This window comes from Phaenicophaeus curvirostris, chromosome 6 (genome assembly GCF_032191515.1).
Source record: "Phaenicophaeus curvirostris isolate KB17595 chromosome 6, BPBGC_Pcur_1.0, whole genome shotgun sequence".
NCBI classification, from domain to species: domain Eukaryota; kingdom Metazoa; phylum Chordata; class Aves; order Cuculiformes; family Cuculidae; genus Phaenicophaeus; species Phaenicophaeus curvirostris.
In genome coordinates this window covers 42,658,109-42,677,966 of record NC_091397.1, presented here as the reverse complement: position 1 = coordinate 42,677,966, position 19,858 = coordinate 42,658,109, and the positions used below count along the sequence as shown (strand labels likewise).

The 19,858-nt window shown below is 43.2% G+C and overlaps 1 protein-coding gene across 1 annotated transcript; it reads right to left on the bottom strand.

Moving 5' to 3' along the window:
• Positions 1–613: 613 nt before the first annotated feature.
• Positions 614–8,185, bottom strand: EIF1B (eukaryotic translation initiation factor 1B). Its single transcript, XM_069859979.1, has 4 exons — positions 8,057–8,185; positions 5,191–5,354; positions 4,370–4,471; positions 614–3,752 (listed from the first exon to the last, which is right to left on the bottom strand). Exons 1-4 carry the CDS (start codon positions 8,085–8,087, stop codon positions 3,708–3,710), a joined length of 342 nt encoding a protein of 113 aa, XP_069716080.1. The 5' UTR covers positions 8,088–8,185; the 3' UTR covers positions 614–3,707.
• Positions 8,186–19,858: the final 11,673 nt, after the last annotated feature.

The window sequence follows — 19,858 nt, the reverse complement described above, 5'->3', positions numbered from 1 at the left end:
AAGCCTCAACAACTCTTCACAGTTCTAAGTTTTATACAGCCTTAGACATATTTAGAAACTTAAATGCCAAGCTCTCAAGAAGTTCACTTAGGATTCTTAAAAAAATACAGAAATAGTCATAACAATGTTATAGAGGCCTTCCAGACCACGACAATTTAAGTTAATGAAAACACTTTATACACGAACTTATTTCCTACTGTGGTTTTGTTTGTGGGGTTCTCCAATTCCTCCCTCAAAAAGTTCTCAATAAAATGCTTTTCATGTAGGCTGTGAAAGAAGGTAGTGCACAAAGTAAGGTTTAAGCAAAGCCGCTGAACCAGTGAATAGAACGCACACACAATCTAGGCACTTTCTTTTCAAAGGTTCTTTCACTTGAGAAAATTATTACTCATCTGTCCATAGTTGTGCTATTTGTGCTTATCTCAAACACATGGTCAGATTTAGCAGACTACAGGTGGAGGTCAACAGTGAGAATTCACACAAGAGGAAGTAGGCAGACAACAGACTTAAATTACTAAATCTCATTTTCTACAAAAAAGGACTTCTACCAGTGTTTGGGAAGTGATGGTTTCATTGTTCATAGCTGCATTAAGCACAATAGATGTAGGCTCTGAACACACAATTCAGTGAATTTATTTATGCATTACCTTACTCCAGCGCATCAAATAAAATAGACAGCTACAGCAGCCTAATAGAACTATGCACAGCAAGGCTGTGAATTTGAAACAGCAGTTCCTATATCCAATTGCAGCTTGCAATTAAGCCTAATTATCACTAAGAAGGCAATCTTAATTTGGAGATCCGAAGGACACAGACTTCACAATGTTCCAATTAAAAGAAGTCACCACTTTTTGCAGTCTGAGCTTGCTCAGTCTCAAGTCCTCACGGTGGGTTTTAGAAGTGTTTTCTATTATTAGCTCCCCTTTACTGCCTTGGTAATCATAGGCCACATCCTTTACCATTTTTTAACCTGCTTTGGAAGGAATGGAAAGATTGAAACCTGCCTTCCCTGTGAAAACAGGTTTTCATGTCAGTAATTGAAACAGTTCTTTCCCAAAGTCTTTAATGTTTTTCAGCATTTTTGAAACATGGATACACATTCCAAACAGGCTGAATGCTTACAAAGAAGCTTCAGCATAAGATGACAGCTATGAAATTGTGAAAGCCTTTCCTTTAGAACACACAGAAAGGCTTGGGCTTGTAACAAGGCAAGTTACAATCTATGAAGACACTGTTCTAGTTTAAAACAGTTTAAGGACACAAAATTCTGCTTTCCTTCTAGAAAGATTTGTTTGTTGCCACAACAAATCTCATCTATTTAAACTTTGGATGTGTTACTTCTTATTCCCTCTCTTTTTAACTTTGCCCTTCAAATGTCAAAACACAAGCAACTCCACTAGAGCATAAAAACCAAGCCACCTATCAACCGCAAGTTTCCTCCTGTCAGAAAGGACTTTTAAATGAGGAGAAAACCAAAGGTTTTTCTTATTTATTCTAAGCAGAATGACTATGGAGAAATGACTCAAGCTTAAGTAGTAAAAGTTAATGGAATGCCATCTAAAATGAGGACTGACTCAGAAACACATGAGACTTGCTAATCATTTGTTAATCTCCAATTCAATAAGCTACTAGAAGTACTCATGTAATACCAGGGAAACAGGAGAAGGTACTGCTTGGTTTTCCCCTAGGGCAGGAGAAGAAGCTTTATATGAGAACATCCATTTTCCTGGCATTTGATAAAATGAAAATCACTGTTATGTACCCCCAAAGGATTAATTACTTTAGCATCTATGAATCAGGACTAGGTAAACTTGCAGCACTATGATTTTATTCCGTTAATGTGCAAGACTTGCATAACTTTGGATCTTCATTATGTGTGCTGGTATTTCATGGTTTGCAGCATGCTTCCTCTTCTCCTCCTCCTGAACACATTATACCTTTATAGTACCCAATCTTTCGGAACACTCTTTTTCTGGAACAGTTCATATGTGTAATACCAGGCAGAACTGGTGGAGACTGAGAAAGTGGACACTGGATTCTTACAGGTGGAATTGTCTAGACCAGACAGAGAAAAGAAATGTCATATGAATGCTCTATAATGCTCCACTAATTGTAGTTAGTACCATAAAGGTTCGTATCTGAATTCAGAAATCTTAAAAGAAAAAGGTTCAAATTAATTAAAATTGAGCAATTCTGTATAGAAATGCAGGTCTGAACAGGAAACAAAGTACAGGCACAGATGATATTAAGTAAAAAAGTTTTCCCCATTTTTGATGTTTACTTAGGTAGTCATCAATTCTTTTTAAGAATTAATTCTTAATAAGTCTTCTTAATATGTCTTCTTAATAAGTCTTAAGACTTATAAGACTTAATAAGCCTTAAGACTTATTAATAAGTCTTAACAGTAAAGAAAAGCCTCTTTCTTCCTTTCCAGAAAATACATGACATCACAAGAAATTTTTTAGCATTTCCCGTTATTCTTACGGTTTCTCAGCTCAGCGTGTTTTCAGTTGTTTCAGAGATAATTTCTGTGTCTATCTCAAGATAAGAACAGAACTGCATGTTTCACCAGATAATGTCATTTCATTTTATAAACAGGCATGTCTTAAAAGCACAATTCCAAATGCTTACAGCCAACTAGAACTTTATGAAAACCATGGTGGAATAAATGTATTATAACTTCAGATAACACTGTTGAATTGCCCATTAGGAAAGCAGACTATCAGCTTTCTGTAGTAATACCTGAACCCCACTGCAAACCCCTCCATATTGACTATTAATCGCAGCAAAACTTTTTACACAAAGAAAAAAAAAAGGTTAGTGTAGAGCCCACTCCCTTCCCTACTTCTGCAGCTAATCCTACCAGGTAATTAAAACACTCTGCACACAAACATTAACGCACAGTGGTGGCAGAAGCCAACTTAATATCTTTTTTCTTCACTCACTGACAGATGAGATATAAAACCCCAGGCACTTCCTTCAAAAGTTTTGGGAGTACTATGCAAGACCTAGATGTTTAACATGTTCTCAGTAATAGCAGCCTGAAGGAGTTCAGCTTATTTTAGTCTTACTAAGTTTAACACTACTATTTCATAGTCACTGCAGTAAGTTTTAGAGAAGATCGAGTTACTTCTCAGCAAACAAGTTACGTCTTATCATGCTGCTACTAAGATACATCTACACAGGACTTTAAAGCTCTACTCTTACAGCTACAGGATCACATCAAGCAAATCTACTGATTAATTAATTAATCCTTCACCATGTAGTTTACTCAGTGAGCAGTGAGCTACTCTTGCCACAAAACAATTTAGCCATTCTTTAGAAGGCTACATAAAACTTACGCTAAAGCATTTCAGATATCCCAAAAAATATATGAATAAACTTTTATTTTCAAGCAACAATACACTACTGCAATACTTTAATACAACCCACACATTTAAGTTGGGTGGAGCAGTAAACTGAACAATCAACAATAGAACATTTGCACTGGAAATGTGCTGAAGTTCCCAAGTGTCTTTGTTTCCACGTTACTGAAGTTTTCTTATGTGCTACACACTACATGTTTCATCCATCCATGCAAGTCTGAATTAAATTTTAAGTGTTCGGGTAACAGGGAAGTCCATTCACTGCAGAGATTAATTTTTTAAAGGAAAGGCAGGCTAAGCAAGATGAAATACTGCAGGGCTCTTCGTCAGACTAGGTTTACTTTAGAAACCATGAACTTTCAGCTGTTCTTCCTTGACAATGCCAATCTAGAGGAGAAAAGCAACATATTTTAGTAAAACTTACATGCTTAGAATATTACAGTGATATCAGGTTACCACAATCTTATACTTTGATTAAAGAAACAGAAATACAGAATATACTCAAATAAAGCAGTTTTCTAGTTACTAGAATACTAGTTTTATAGTTACTAGTTTCTAGAATGATTCTGGACCAAGCAGAACTGACTACACAAGAAAGAAAAATCTTATAAGACATCTGACTTGCTCTGTAGTCCTAGCACTTCTTTGACAGTTAGAGGTCTCTGCATCATGATTTGTGTCAGTAAGCTAGTGGTGTAATAGCCTCTTCCCTCTGTAGTGTTTTCAGTCTCAAAATCATGGTTTGCATCAAACACTTGATTTTACAAATTAAGAACTCATGTTGCACTGCCAAAGAACAAGTGCTGTGTTGTAGCCAGGTAAATGCATTCTACAGTGATTTGATTCTTACCAGAGGTTCACTCATTCTGCAAGTGTCATTTTCCTTTTTGGCTGAAAATACAAAGAAACTCTAGCAGACACCTTTAGCTTGTTAATTTACATTAGTGTCACCTGTCACCCTATTGCTTCTACAGAGGTTTAGATATTTATTTGTAGCCCCTCACCTCCAAGAGAAACTGGCATATGTTCTTTCTCTGGTCACCTTGAAGCTGGATTACTTCACCGTATTCAGGGTGTTCAATCACAGTACCATTACAAGCAAATTTCTAGAAAGAGACACATTCATATTGTAAGACATCTGATGTAAATTATGATTTTACTTATTAAGTCTTTTCAGCAGAATTTTGTCATGGAAGCTGCTTGCTAAATTCTGATGCCAAGCAAGGCAAAGGCTAGATCTATTTTACACTGATTTTGAGAGCAAATGGAACATATCTACTGATGTGTACAAACACAAACTAAGCTGTTGATGGTAAAATCAGGCAAAGACACGATTAGCTACCATGCAGAAGGAAATGGTCAACACTCCTTACAAGAATGGAAAACAAAGTCATAAGACATGGCCTTTCAACTCCATGCTATTTTAAAATCAATACTTTCATCCTGGTGAAACTGAAGATCTCTATTTTCAACAGCAATCCAGCTATGACAGAAGCAGGAATGCAAAAACAGTTCTACTTTGAACTGATATTATTCTTCACATCAACAAAGCCAGATATCTATGAAATTTTAATGAAACATTCAAACTATGTTTTATTTACTTCCTTACAGGAAAGAAATGTCTAAGTTTTCAGCAAAAATCAGTGTCAGTAGACACTGACAGAAATTTTGAGAGAGACATGGAAAGGGATCAATCTCAATACTAAAGTGATGTGCGTTGTCACGAACAAAATAAAACAAATATTAGTATTAGTAACAAATATTAGTATTAAATCATACTCCTTTGTATAAAATCTTTACTATCAAATCGAATCAACAACTTCACCTTTTTGAAAGCCTTCACAAGTTTCTTCTTGTCATAATCATCTGCAATTCCCTGCACAGTTGTTAGTGTCTTTCTTCCGTTTCGTTGCTGGATCCTTATATGAATGTAATCCTCAGTCCCCGCTGGGAGTAAGTCGTCACCCTTTGTTGCATCAGCAAAGGGGTCTGCAGGAGGAAAAAGATTCATGTAATTACCACAATGGAGAATATCCAAGCTGAAAACTAACAGGTAAGTTTCTCACTTCACCAAGAGCTTTACTCAAGGGATAATCTTGCTGGTTTTGCCCAGTTTAAAAATACACTGTCAAAATCAAAGTACTTTTTTTTTCTACAGCTGTATTAAGTCTCACCAGCCTACTACCTCAGCTCTGTGCTCTCAATTATCACACATCCAGTTTCTTCAGAGCCTTTCTGAATATAAACAGTTATCAGCTACAGTACCAATTTACTTCAGTATTTCTTGGAAACTGTAAATCCTGAAGCTCAGAACCAGAAAACGTTGTTCAGAAAGAACAGCAAGTGCATATAAGTTTTAGACAGCCACATGCATTTTAAGTGAAAATACGGAAGTTGTATCTTTTATCAGATCAGCTGGTAAGTACAGACAAATTAAAAAGCTCTCGTACACACGCTTTCTTCCAGGTCCAGAACAGAAGAGTTATACAGTGACAACTATGACACTACTGGTACATAAAAGGTATGAATGGAATTCTTGGTTACTAACGTAAACAAAACAGAGCAACAGATACTAGCAGACCTCAGAGGCTGTGTACAAACTAGCACCCCTCTGCCTGTCAGTAGTTTTAGGCAAGAATTGCAACAATATATAATTTAGGCTTTGACTATAGAAAGGTCATTCCTCACATTCTTTGAAGCTTAAATGTATCTAGCACAGGTGAAACAAGAAAGCATTTAGGAATTATCTCATTCTCTATTCTCCACAAAAACATATTTAACACTCAATCTATCAAAAAATTAGTTAGCCCTACAAGCTTCCTAATCAGTAGTTTCAAACAAATCTTGAAGTATGAGGTACTTTAACTAGATTTTTTAAAATAAATCACAAGTAACATCTTGATACTAATCAAAATCATATTGAAGATTTCAATCTTCAGAAAGTACAGGTTCCAACAGCCATGCAGGGTACAATTACCCAAGCTTCAACCCAAAACTCAAACCTAAAACAGTTATCAAGTTTTGTCATCCACTCAAAACAAATACTCCATAAGTAAAACTTCACCAGAAACAGGAATAAAAGTAGTTCAGCTGCAGACAGAATGACCCTTGTAGAAACAAGAATGACAAGAACATTAAAAGCACTGAAAGGATCACGAGAATGCAAGCACCACAGGAAGGATGAACAGCCCTGGGAAGGTTAACTGGCTTTCTACGAAGGTATCTGTTAAAATATGCTGAATTTCACAGCTTGTAAGGTAGACACTAATAGAAAATTTCAGTCAACAAAATGGGGAGAGAAAAAAAGGTAGCTAAGGCATGGAAGATCACTTGGCAGAGTTTAGGATTCTAGGCTGGAGATACGCCACTGCTGTAGATGTTAATATTGAATTACTTCAAACAAGTCCTTTGGGCAGCACCCTAAGCACAAGGAAGTTTATGGTGCTGGGCCACAGTTCTCCACCTTCCTTATCTACAGGCAACAGAAGTGAGCAAGTTTAACTGTTATACAACAATGTTGTCAAGACTTTTGGTCTCAGTTTTGTCCCTAATCTTCTGCACATACAAGCTGTACGAGGAGGTTACGTTAACCGCAGTCAGCCCCCAAACCGAAGGTGGAGAACCATGGCTCAGCAGTGTAAACTTCCCTGCAAAGACAAGAGGAATGACCCACCACTGCTATAGTTCAATGCATTGGTACAATAGCCTCTTGCAGGGCATATCTCAGGCCTTGGACATTGGTAAGGATGAGGCAGCGAATCAACAAGCAACTGGAATCGAGATGATTTACTTCCTAGTAGAGGTTATGAACCCTAGACTCAGATTACAGAAAGATCACAGCTTTGGGACTACCGAGTTGATGGAAAAGCCTGGTTTGGGGTGCCACTGGACAAGTATCAGCTGCCAAAGTACACAACAGCACTGGTGAGGCTGAACCTCAAATATAGTGCTCAGTTTGGGCCCCCCCCCACTATAATAAAGACATTGAGGTCCTGCAGTGTGTCTACAGGGGCACAACAAAGCTGGTGAAGGGTCTGGAGAACAAGACTTATGAGGAGCAGCTGAGAGAACCGGGTTGCTTAGCCTGGAGAAGAGGAGGCTGAGGGGAGACCTTATCACCGTCTACAACTACCTGAAAGGAGGTTGTAGCAAGGCAGCGTAGGTCTCTTCTCCCAAGTGACAGGCGATAGGGTGAGAGGGAATCGTCTCCAGTTGTGCCAAGGGAGGTTAAGATTGGATATTAGTAAAAATTTATTCACCGAGAGGGTTATAGGGCACTGGCACAGGCTGCCCGGGGAGGTGGTTGAGTCACCACCCCGGCGGTGTTTAAAAGACGGGCAGGCGAGGTGCTGTGGTTTAGCGGTGGGCAGGTGCGGTCGGACTCGGTGATCTCTTCCAACCAAACGATTCTACGACGTCCTACGGGAGGAACAACGAGGGCAAACGGGGCGGGAGCCGCCTCTGCCCGCGGCGCGGAGCCGGGGGACAAGGACGAGCGGGCAGAGCCGCCTTCCCGGCCCTGGGCACGGCGACAGCCGCTCAGCATCCCGGCGGGGCTCCCGGGAAGGAAAAAGGAGGAGGAAGAGGAGGAGGAGAGGGGAGATGCCCGGGGCAGCAGCACGGAGAAGGACTGCGGGGAAGGAGGTGGGGGGGGCGGTGTGTGTGTGGATCCGCGCGGCGCCGGCTCTTACCGAAGGATTGGAGGTTCTGGATAGAGGACATGCGACTCTGCGGCGAGAGGCTGGAGCTGCGGGGGGGAAAAAAGCGGGTCCTCACGTCTCGGGCTCCGCAGTGGCGGCGGGGGCGGGACAGGGGCGGGGTAACGAGGCTGTTGGGGGGGGGGGGCGGATCTGAGAGGGAGGGAGGGAGAGGGAGGGAGGGAGAGAGGGAGGGAGGAGATCGGGGAGAGAGGGAAAGGCAGGGGAAGAGGCAGAAGGAGAGAGGACGGCGCAGATGAACGCAGCGGTGTGGCGCTTGCCTCCCTGGGGCCGTTAACGGGCGCCCCGCGGCGGGGGGAACGCGCTGCCTCGCGGGGGTCGGACTGGAACCGTTTGGGTGGGGAGGGAGCTTAAAGCCCACCCAGTTCCCACCCCCGCCACGGGCCCCACGGGCAGGGGCTCCTCCCGCTGGGTCAGGCCGCTCATAGCCCCGTCCGGCCTGACCTCGGGCACGGGGTGGGGGCGTTGGGGCTCGGTGATCTCCGAGGGTCCCTTCAGACTCGGGTGCTTCCGCGATTCTGTGACCTCCAGGGATGGGGCAGCCTGAGCCCCTGCCTCGCCACCCTCATCGCGAAGAAATTTTTCGAAATGTCTTCTGCTCCTCCACTTTAAAGCCATTCTGCCTCATCCCATCGCTCCTTGCGCAGTCCCTCTCCAGCTTTCCTCGTAGCCCCTTCAGGTACTGGAAGCTGCTCTAAGGCCTCCTCGGAGTCTTCTCCAGGCTGAACAATCCCAGCTCTCTCAGCCTCTCCTCATAGCAGAGGTGCTTCAGCCCTCAGATCATCTTCATAGCCCTCCTCTGGACCCGTTCCGACAGTTCCATCTCCTTCTCATGATGGAGATTCCAGCCCTGGACGCAGTACTCCATGTGGTGTCTTACAAGAGCAGAGCAGAGGGGGAGAGTCGCCAGTGCCCAGCTGCCATACAGCATAGAACGACACAGTGGGTTGAGGGGCTGCAGTGTCCGCAGTGCCTCATCCAACCTGGCCTTGAACACCTCCAGGGATGGGGCATCCAAGACTTCTCTGGGCAATCTGTGCCACTGCCTCACTGGCACAAAATCTTCCTAAATCTAATCTAAAGCTCCCCTCTTCCAGCTTAAAACCATTACCCTTCATCCTATCACTGCACTCCTTGATAAAGAGATAAGTGGTGTTGGGACTGCAATTGTAAGGGTTTGCCTTTAAAAAGAATGCTTGTGTTACAAAACTTGCCAGTCCTTGGGAGGTGATTAATGGCTCTGCAGATGTGCAATAACCTAGTTGCATTGGCACCACTACTACAACCTGTATTTTTTTGGCTTTTATACTAAGCTTCAGCCTCTTAAATCAACGAGAAGTTTCTCTTCTGTGATCCAAGCCTGGATCAGCACTGCAGTAGTTTTATAAATGTCAGCATGCATTGGTCTAAGAAAGTTTCTGGTCCTAGAACTTTGCAAAAAAGCTTTTGTTTTTCCCCTGGGGAAAACAAGGCCATTTGCCGTGGTACAAAACCTCCACTTACCCTTTGCTACTATAGCTGATGGAGCCTTTCACTGCAGTGTGGGCTGTAGAGAGAAGGGCTGTCTAACTTGTTCCCAAGCAGCTGCAAAAGGCACTATTGGGGCAGTAATGGGGGAATGGTGAGATGCTAATTACAGAGCTTAAAACGCCTGCTTCCCCGTCACAGAGGCATGCCAAAATGTGTGGATTAAGAATGCAGAGCTAGACCTTGAGACACCTTCTGGGGAGGTTGAGCAAGCTCAGGACACCCATCCTCAGGGACGTGTCCTCATGATGTCTCCAGCAACTCTCTCAGACCACTTTCATTACTATTAATGTCGGGTATTTTTGTCTCTGCTATATTTTTGCAAACTCTACATCTCTATGCAAAATTTTGCTCTCCTATGATCATCCTATGAAGCTTTTCCCTTCAGTAGAGTAGGTCTGTCATCTCTTTTTTCCTCCCAGCCACTGGGTGTTACCTTGGCTGGGCCAGTACTGCTGTCTTTGGGGCATTGTGATGACCCAGATAAGCAAACTGATTCCAGCTAAAACCACGATCAAAGTTTAAAACCTCAGATCTGCTCCACATGTATAATCCTGCAACAGTTGTACTGGGACAACTGAAGAGGACAGAGGTTGGGGACAGGCCTGGCTATGGGTGAGACAACAGTGAGACGTGAAACCCAAATCCAAGTCTGCAGGGTTAGAGGAGTTCCCTGCTCACTGTGGCAGTTCTTGCACTTACTTTGAATCCTCATGCATTTACAATAGTTTTGTACTTCTAGTACTCACTGGAGAGGTAACCTGGGCCTATGAGCTTGTTGGCCATCTATGGGATTTATTATACGGTTTACAGCCAAATGAGATGTGTCTAGGAAACAAGAAAGCTCCTTTATAAGCCAAGAAGATGTGACTGTTGTCTGTAAAATAAAACCACAATGAACAGTTCTTAAGTGCACACCTTGACAACTGCAAAGGGAATGGAAACAAATCCTAATCACACGGTTTGGCATGCATTGAGCAGCAATTAAAACAAAAGTGGTGTCCAGCAAACTTATTGTTCCCTTGGCAGCCTGCCACAATGGCCACATCTATTGGCATGACATCTCTGTGGGGTGTGTCAATGCAAAGAGCTCTCATTCTGCTGCCCTCAGAGGGAGCTGCAGGTCTCTATGTTGTGTCCATCACTTAGGTTTGACACAAAAACAATCTGTGCCTCTGCCTTGCACCAAACTTTGGTCACTGTGGGCAGAGACAGGTGATATCCTGCTGAAGATGTTCTTCTCCTGCTTTTGCTCCTTGACAGCTGTCCTGAGGTCCTTTGCTCTGAGTCCTTCCCATAGCTCTTGAGTAGCCACTCGTGGCAGTAGACCTATGAAAGCTGGTTGTGAGGGTTTCCTGGTTGTGAGGACTTCCAGCCATGCCAGACTGTGGAAAGGTGGGCCAAGCAGATATGGCACAGCAGGAAACAAAAAAGATAGAAGCAGTGAAAATAGGTGTAAAACCAAAGTGTAAGCAAGAGATGTTGTTGCCTAGGCTGCTAAATTTTGGATTACACCTAATCGCCCTAGAGCTGAGGCTGGAGTTAAACTGATTTGCTAATATCTATTAGACATCAAGGTTTAAGCAATGGATTTGGAATAAGACTCTTGCCATTCCATGACTAATTTATAACCTGGCAACAATTGTGCCAGAAAAGAACATCATCATCTCTAATTATCTCAATCATGGCTTCAAGCTATAGAAGTGTAATAGTTGCAAGACCTTGTTATGAATAGCAATTAGAGATCCCCTTGCTTGCCTTTTACTATATTTCAGTTACTCTGTAAAGGTCTATGTGAATCATTAGAGGTTATTTATGACTGGATAAGCTGTAGGGATTAAAACCAGGGCCTCACTGGCATGCAGATGAAAAACAGGACATACTAAAGACCTAAAGTAACCTTTTGTAAAAATTGGCACTCTAGTGCAGAACTGCACCTTCACCAGGTACTCTCAGAAGTTCTTCAGCTGCCCTTTAGGAGCAAGATGTAACCCAGACTGGTGGGAGAAACTTTGTTCCTCCAGAGAATTGTGGTGTTGGTAAAATGGGCTAGGAATGCCATGAAAAAGACTTGCATCATGGAAAAAACGTCACTCGTGGTAGGAGCTAAAAGTCTGCTTTAATTTAGGACTCTGCATGACATCTGTCTTCTCTGTGTGCATGCAGAAGGCTGCCATTACCTTCAGCTGCTTTCAGACCCCTCTTAATAACCTCAATGAACAACTTGATTTTCCATTGCCTACAGACACGGTTCTAATATATACTACTATTATTTTCAAGTGCAGCACCATAATATTTTAACTTTAATTTCTTAGGAATGTCTACAAAGCCAAAAGGTCTGTTAATTTAATTAAGAATTGCTCCAGTAGGCTGATCCCCTACCTGGTCCTGCAGTCTGCCTTACTAGGAAATGGCAGGCTTGCATGCTGACTGTCCCCTGCAACAGTATGGAAACTCTTGACAATTGCTACTTGAAGCACTCAATGTTCAAAGAGCAATTTAAGTTGCCTGAGAAAGTGATCGTGCATGAAATGTGCAAATGGCATGTAGCAGCACTGATTTCCATCCTGCTTTCCAGCAATGCAGCCACTTTGCACACAAATTCTGCCCGACTCCAATGCTGGAAGCATGCCTTTGCTGGCCTAATTTTGGCTTCCTGAAAATAATGTTCAAGTGCTGGAATAATGTGCTGGATGCTTGAAAGACAAGCAAATATGTTTCCATGCTTGATTTTTATTTCTTGCACTCTAATCTTCCCTGCTCCTGCTTCATGACTCTATCTACAATTTCCCAGCTGTGTTTTGAAGCTGTGCATCCTGAACTGCTGTGCAGAAGGCTGACTGGAGGCTTTCTAGCAAGGTGGAAAAGTTAACAAAAGTTCCAGAAGAAATCTTACCTCTACTGGCACTGCCAGCAGAATAGTTACGAAAGTAGCTGTAAGCATGCCAAGCCTGACATCTTTCCATCTGGGTTCTAATTTTGCTTCAAAGCTTTCACAGAGTGCTGAGGAAGGGTTTGGGGAGAATGGCTGATGTCCTGAACTCATGCCTGAGATGCCCAGCTGCTATAAATTTGTTTCAGTAAGCACGTGCTAACTGGGAGAAGTGGTCAAACCTGGAACTGTGCTGGTGGTAAATACCCAGATATCCAGTCTAACACAGAAATCTGGGTTGTATGCAGTTTGGTTTAGCTTCACTACATGGTCAGATTTAAAAAAATACCAACTTTTACTTGAAACGTGTGTGGGTTCATTCCTTGCTCAGCAATGGTTGAAAGTAAGACGGTAATTTCCATGTTAACCACTAGATGGTCCTGTTTCTCAAAGAAAAAAAAATTAATTCCAAATTAAAGCTAATCCCGGTTTTGCTCTGAACCTGAGTGTTGGTAGAGATCGGCTTCAGTGTAAAGCTACACGTAATTAACAGTCTTGTATAGTTGCTTGTGTTGGCGTTGTTTTCTGAGTAGATTTGAACACAACTTTTCATCAGTCCTCCAAACTCAATTAGTTCATACAGATTCTCTTATCAGTGATTGATAAACTATTTCCTAGTTAATGCCTATTAAGAATTTACATCTCCAGACAGCATTGATGTCAGTGTTATCATTCTTTCTTATTCAAGGACAGGTAAAACCAGAACAGTATTGTTTGTTTCATTTCATACACAGAAGTCATGCTTAACTCCAGTACAGAAGGCTCGGCAGACTCACAGCTGAGGCAAAGGTTCAACAAAATGGTGCTTGCAAACTATTCACACGCTGGTATGTGAAACAATGAGAGTGGTGGGCTGGAAAAAACGTGTTTTAGGTTTCTCCACCCAGCTGCATGACATGCCTTTGCTTTGGTGGTTTTCCTCTCTGGTGGTTTGTCGAGGGCTCCTAACAGCAAAAAGAAAAAAAAACAGAAAAAAAGAGTTTGGGATTAGTTCTTGAAGCCGACTACATGGTAGAATTTGACATAAAAATTGTGTTTCACTGTTGTTCTCTGGTGCTGTCATCCTGAAGAATATTCCTCTGGCGGGCTCCCTAGACCTTGTCCTCTTGGGTCACTCCAGACTCCTCCAGGAGGTATCTTCCCATTGCCACCAGTTATCCTTCTCGCCATTTCCTGCCCAAGAACCTATCTCTCCTTAGCCTTGAGAGGTTGCTTTCCTTCCCACAACCTATCACACCTGTGTATCTGCTACCTTTCTAAAAAGTTTCATCCCACAGTGCCTCCTTGGTCGACCATCCCACCGAGACACAGAGACAGTCCATCTAACAGCAGGTTCAGCCCCACTCTTGGTTCCTATAACCTACACAAGAATTTTGCATGCAGGAGTCCCTTGGTCATGTGTGAGGTGGGAGAGCGATGGAGGCCTGAGACCTTCCCATGGGCCATCCACACAGAATGTGTGGGATGTGCCCAGCCTCTCACTCAAACACAGAAAAAGGTTGGAGGTTTTAACACACAAACCTCTGCCCCTTCACTACAGACCAAGTTGTCCTCTAAATGATCTTCCAGTTTCACTCTTTCATGACCTCCTTTTCCCCAACAGTGCTTTCACAATTCCTCCCGAACCTGAGTGGCTTTCACATTTCTGTGTTGTATGAGCTGACCTGCTCTCCTCAGCCAAAGCATGTCTTGCTATGAGTGGGATAACAAAATAAAATCAAATCACAACTGCCTAAAAAGACCCTGAGAAGTCAGGATGATTTCTGTGAAGCTTATAGGTACTGTACATAGTACTCTGATAGTGCAGTTGCAGTCTGGTGGAAAGAAATCATAACTTACAGTTATGGAAAAATTAGTACTTGAAACTGTCAAGCGGTGTGCCCAGAACCAATGCAAAGACCTGATCCTTCTTTCAGCAGGGAGAAAGCTGTGAAGGCCTTGGCATGTTATTTTGTGGATGCTGAGAATTTATAGGCGTTGAAGCAACCATGAAAAAGAATGGAATACACTGAGGACTTCCTACAGCAAAGATACATTTGGTTTTGGAAGCCTCTGGACCACAAATCTCAGGGACCTGGGAGAATATTCCTGTGGGGAATGTCAAAATATGCTGGCCTGTTTTTAGCCTCTTCCCTAGATCATCTCTGCTGGCCACTATCAAAACCAAGATGCTGAAGTAGATGGACCTTGGGCCTGGATGGAGGCAGCTGATCATGTGAGAGCATTTTAAATGCTGCCTCTGCTAATAACATTTTTTTTATGGCATATTATTTTGCAGACAGAATTTACCCCTAAGCAAACCATGTTAACACGAAGATATCGCACAGTTTCATTTTATAAGGTAACATCCTTATATGTTTCAGTTGGTGAAAATGATCTGTGCTATTGAGAGGCTCACATCGCAGTGCCAGCAAGGGTAGAAAGAGTAAATAGGATGAAAATGACTTTTACTTCTGTTTAAAATGGTAGGATCACTTAGCAAAACAGCAAAATGAGACAGGGTCATACATATCCTGGAGAGAAAATGCCCTCACTCCAGCAATTGTCCACTAGAGATCAAGGAAGGATACCCACATTTTCTGGTCAAAATCAGTGTGAAGATTGGTAAGGGAAAAGATCTATGATGCCAAACCATGAAGGGTTCTACTTACTAAAACATACCCTCTCCATGCATGCACACAAAATTAGCACAGCTAAAACACAGCCACACCATGGTTCTTGGATGCAGATTGATTTTTAGGTAGGGAGTGTTTGCACAGATCAAAGGAAACATGCTAAAATGTGGTTGAAGAAGAAAGCATGTTATATTTGTTATTGATTGTGTTAGCTGTAGAGAGACCTTTTGTACTATCATGGACTTCAAGCACCCTTCATATTTTTTCTATTGTAATCCTGAGTAGTCTGAGTAAACTCTTGAAAACTTGGATGAGGAAGACCATTATTTTAGCTGCTACTAGGTGGAAATTAAAGAATGGAAGAGTATATCTCAAGCTTCTTTACTACTGATGTACGAACACGTGCAAATTATTACACATAAATGAGAAATGTATTTTAATCTCAGCAATTAGTGATCATATTCCTCACAGTGCCTGGGTACTGAGAGAGGGCAGGACCAGGCAAGATTTCAATCATGCTAACTTGTACAAATACCTCACAAGTTGCCTCCAGGAAAAAAATTCCTTCTTTTGGAAGGTGGCTGCAGTGATATAGTGTCATTTATACTTTGATGCTTTCCTAGCTGAAAGCATCTTTATAGAAAAACTAAACAACAGATTTGCTATTGAACTCCCACTTCATCCTAACAGGATTGTAGTATTTCCTATACAGTCTCAGCTTACAGACCGGGTCATGCCTTAGAAACTCCTCTTCTCAGCACAGCTTTAAAAATTGTTTCATCAGGTAATCAGTCTCACCAGGAGCTGAGCACAAGCCTGTGCCTGCAAAGATCTCTGCAAGACAGTCTGCAGTCTCCAGGCAGCCCAGTAACGCTTCACATCTCAGCCTCTCTGCAGGATGGTGCCGAAGGAGTGGAACACGTGCCAGTTCGACTGCTGCTCCTCTGCAAATCTGCATGGTAAACACTGTCTTAGCTATTAAAGCAGCAAGATCTTTAACAGTAAAACTGTGATGAGACAGGCAGTATTAAAAATAGCCGCACAGAAGAGATGCCTATAGTAGAAATACAGTGTTGCTGGAGATAGCAGCCTCATGGAGGCAAAATTTTCTCTGTCACAAAACTGATAAGCATCTGCTTAAGCACACAGCTGAATCACAACTGATTTCATCAGCTGCTTGGGTGGTTTGTTGCATTATGGCCTAAAACGTACACGTGGGTGAGTGGGCTCCAGCTGTGGATTAGGGGATAAGAGCTGCCATCGAGTGAGATCCCAAGTGAAAAGAAGAGGTGGGACAACAGCAAGAAGAGCAAAGGCTGGGAAGGGATGCATGGACTGTCTGCTCCAGCTTGCTGGCCCTAAGACCTTCCTCCTCTCCATCTCTTCTTTCTCCTCACAACTCATACCCAGCCACGAGTGTTTTGCTCCCACCACAGACATGTCCTTCAGACAGAGCATCTCAGCCAGGAGGTGTGGAAATCTGGGCTCTCCCATGTGGAGAGCGTGGCAGCTGGTACTGCTCTGGTTTGCCCACGTACCTCATCCAGGGGGACGTGGCAGCAGCCCCCTCCCCTTTGCTGTCCTGGTGGGCTAGGGGTCTCAGCCAGGTGTCCTGCCAGGCCCCCCTCAGCAATCCCCTGGCACCGCCCTCAGCTCCTTCTCCCTGCCCTGATCGATTGCTTTCTAATAGAGTCACAGGTCTCCTCCCCTCCCTTTGTAAATTTAAATATTGCTCACTAGTCCTGCTGACGTCCTCCTGGCCCACCTCTTGACTCCCCCTCCCCCTTCAAGCCCACTTCCCACCAGTACAAAAGGCACAAGCCCCCAGCAGTCACTCTACTTCTGCTCAGAGCTGTGGCTACCTGCGGAGCATCCTTGGTGCAAACAGGTGAGTACCTTCCTCTGGCTGCTTCAGCGCTTGTCCTGACTCTCTATCTGGATTTCCCTTTCTGTGTTGGGCTTTGGCTTTTCTACATTACTGTAAACAGCTGAGCCCTGTGCTTAGTAACTTTTCACCAGTTTCTGCAGTGAAGACCATGCTGGGGCAGTGTGGCTGAACCCATGGGCAGTGCTGCGTGCCTGCAGGGAGATCACATGCAGGAGCCTGCAGCACAGCAGTGCACCTGCTATACTGCTCAGCTCTGAAATGAGCCGTGGTCCCAGGCCTGCATTCAGCCAGGGTTTGATCTCTTGAGGGGTTTTCCAAAGCTGCTTTCAAACATGAAAGCTATTTGCATTTGCATTGTTTGGGTGTACATAGCCACTGATCTCAAGATGCTCTTTTAGGATTTAAGGAGTTAATAGCATCTTGTCTTTTCAGGACATCCACAGTAGCTTTAGATGTGATAGATCTGCAGCAGAGTTTGAGTTTGTCGGGCTGAGAGCCCCTGTGTACCCAGAGGGAGAGCCAGGCTGATCTCCCACTGCTTTTGTGAGGCAGATCTGCAGCAACCTATGATATTACTGCTTCAATGTATCTTTAAGGCGATCTAACTTTCTTTTCTGATATCATGGAAATTGCCAGACCACTGTCACAGATGTTACTCAGCCAGAATTTAAAGGCTCTTTCTCTTAGAGACCAAGCAGAAGTGTCAAGTTGACCAGGTTGGCAGTGGCGCTCACTTCTTGCTGAGGTCCGGGAGAATGATTATTTTTGAAACTTTTAATTGTGTCAAGTTTTGTTGAGACTAGTAAGGTTTTAAAATTTTTGGAGGTCATTTAGTGGTTGGAAATGGAGGGCACATAAAGACTGACTGTATGAAGTCTTGTTTTTTTTTACTTTTCCCTTTGGAACAAAGCTGCAGAGCTGTGGACTAAGGCAGGTATTGACCTGAGGCGATCACAGACCATGTCCCAGCCCCATGATTCATCAGGGCCAGAAGAAAAGGACTGTGAATGTGTAACCATGAATTTTTTTTTGCTTATCCTGGAGTTAGAAATGCTTAGCATCATGCTGCATTAAGTTTGTGGCATCATCTGTGCCTTAGTTTCTTCCCATACAAACAGGGGTGAGACAATTAGCAGGAGGTAAAATTAGGGAGGACTGAAAGAGCTGAGCCCCTTCATTGTTTAGAGGTGGCATGTAAATGAGGTGCAGTGGAAGGTATGTGCATCACAGAAGTGCTAGCCAGGTCAGGAGTATGAGCAAAGAGTTCAATAAATAATGGCACTCTGAGAGGTGGCTGGAATGGCTGCTTTGGGCACAGGACCAGCTGGTGGATACTGAGACACAGCACTGCTTAGGAAAAAGCTTGTGCTTTTCCCTTTGGTTTTGTCTTTCAACAACAATGGGCTGAAGGCAAGCTGTTCCTTTTTGTCACTCAGCTCCCAGAAAAACAAGACACAAAACCAGACAGCAAGTAATCTGGAAAATCTGTCAGCAACCCTGTAAGCACACTGGAGAGATTCCTTAAAACATCTTTTTGTCTAACTGAACTCAAGGCCTTGCTAAACATGGAGCAATGAGAGGTACACAGCAGCTGAAACTGGAGGCAGAATTCATCCCATGTAGTTTTACATGCTAAAATCATTTAGCCCTGATTGTTAAGAGAGATTAAAGTTAGAAAAAGTTAATTCACAGTTCTGTTGATGTTATGGGTTAAAATCACTTTCCTCTAAGTACCTGCTAACTGACTGTCAGTGGAGGGGGGAGGAGAACTTTCACTCAATTTAAGGGTTTAAGGAGTTTTAGATTTTGCGTTTTAATGGAAGGCGCAACCAGGTTCTCCATGTGCTTTTGTTGTGTTGCCTGTGCAGTGTGCTTGGGAACATTTTGTATCAGATTTTCATTCCCGCTTTGCCCCTGTTGAAGCACAGTGCTTAGGCAGCAACAGGGGAAAAATCCCACCCTTACATGGGGAGAAGCTTCTGTTTAGGTGTAGATGAGAGGGTTTCCTATAGTTCTGTAGTTGTATAGCTACTGCAAGTGATGCTTAAGCAAACAGGGCTGCTGCGTGCAGAGGCTCAAGGCTGCCAAATACATAGGCAGACCTTGTGTGTTAGAGTGTACATAGCATGACAGCTTGGAGAGCTGCTGTGAGGAAGCTTGTCCAAAATGCTAGAGATAGGGTAACACTGAGACTGGGATACTTCACCTCCTGGATGCGATTTTCCCGACTCACAACCTCCTGTTCTGTATAGCCCTTCTCTCAGGGGTATTTCTCATCTGCATGGATCTGTATGCATTTACAGGTCGGGACATCTAACAGTGGAAACTATAACTGGAAACAGTAGATTTGCGTGCTGGCATTCCCTTTCAGTAAGCCTTTCTAATGCATGTAGTTGTAAAAAGATTGTAAAAAATGCAGATGTTAGACATTTTACAAATGATAAAAGAATGATGGAGGTAGTAGCTAAAACACACTTCGGTGGCCAATACCAGTGATCATAGAGAGGTCCACACAAAGTCAGTGGCAAGCTCAAGGCCAGGACACACATGTCCTGTGAAGCTGTACGAGGGGCTTCCATTGTCAGTGAGGAAACAGTCAAGTTGCAAGACTTACCTCCACAGATGGCTGACTGCATAGCCTTTGTCTTCAAACAAAAGTACTCAGGACATCCCCGGCATCAGTGTTTTACAGAACTTAAGTCATGAAATGGCTCTGATGGATAGGAACATGCTGTCACAATTGACACCTTCTTTCACCTTCAGAGCTTTAACTTATATGTGTTCCCCATGTTCACTTTTCTCCTCTCAGCCTT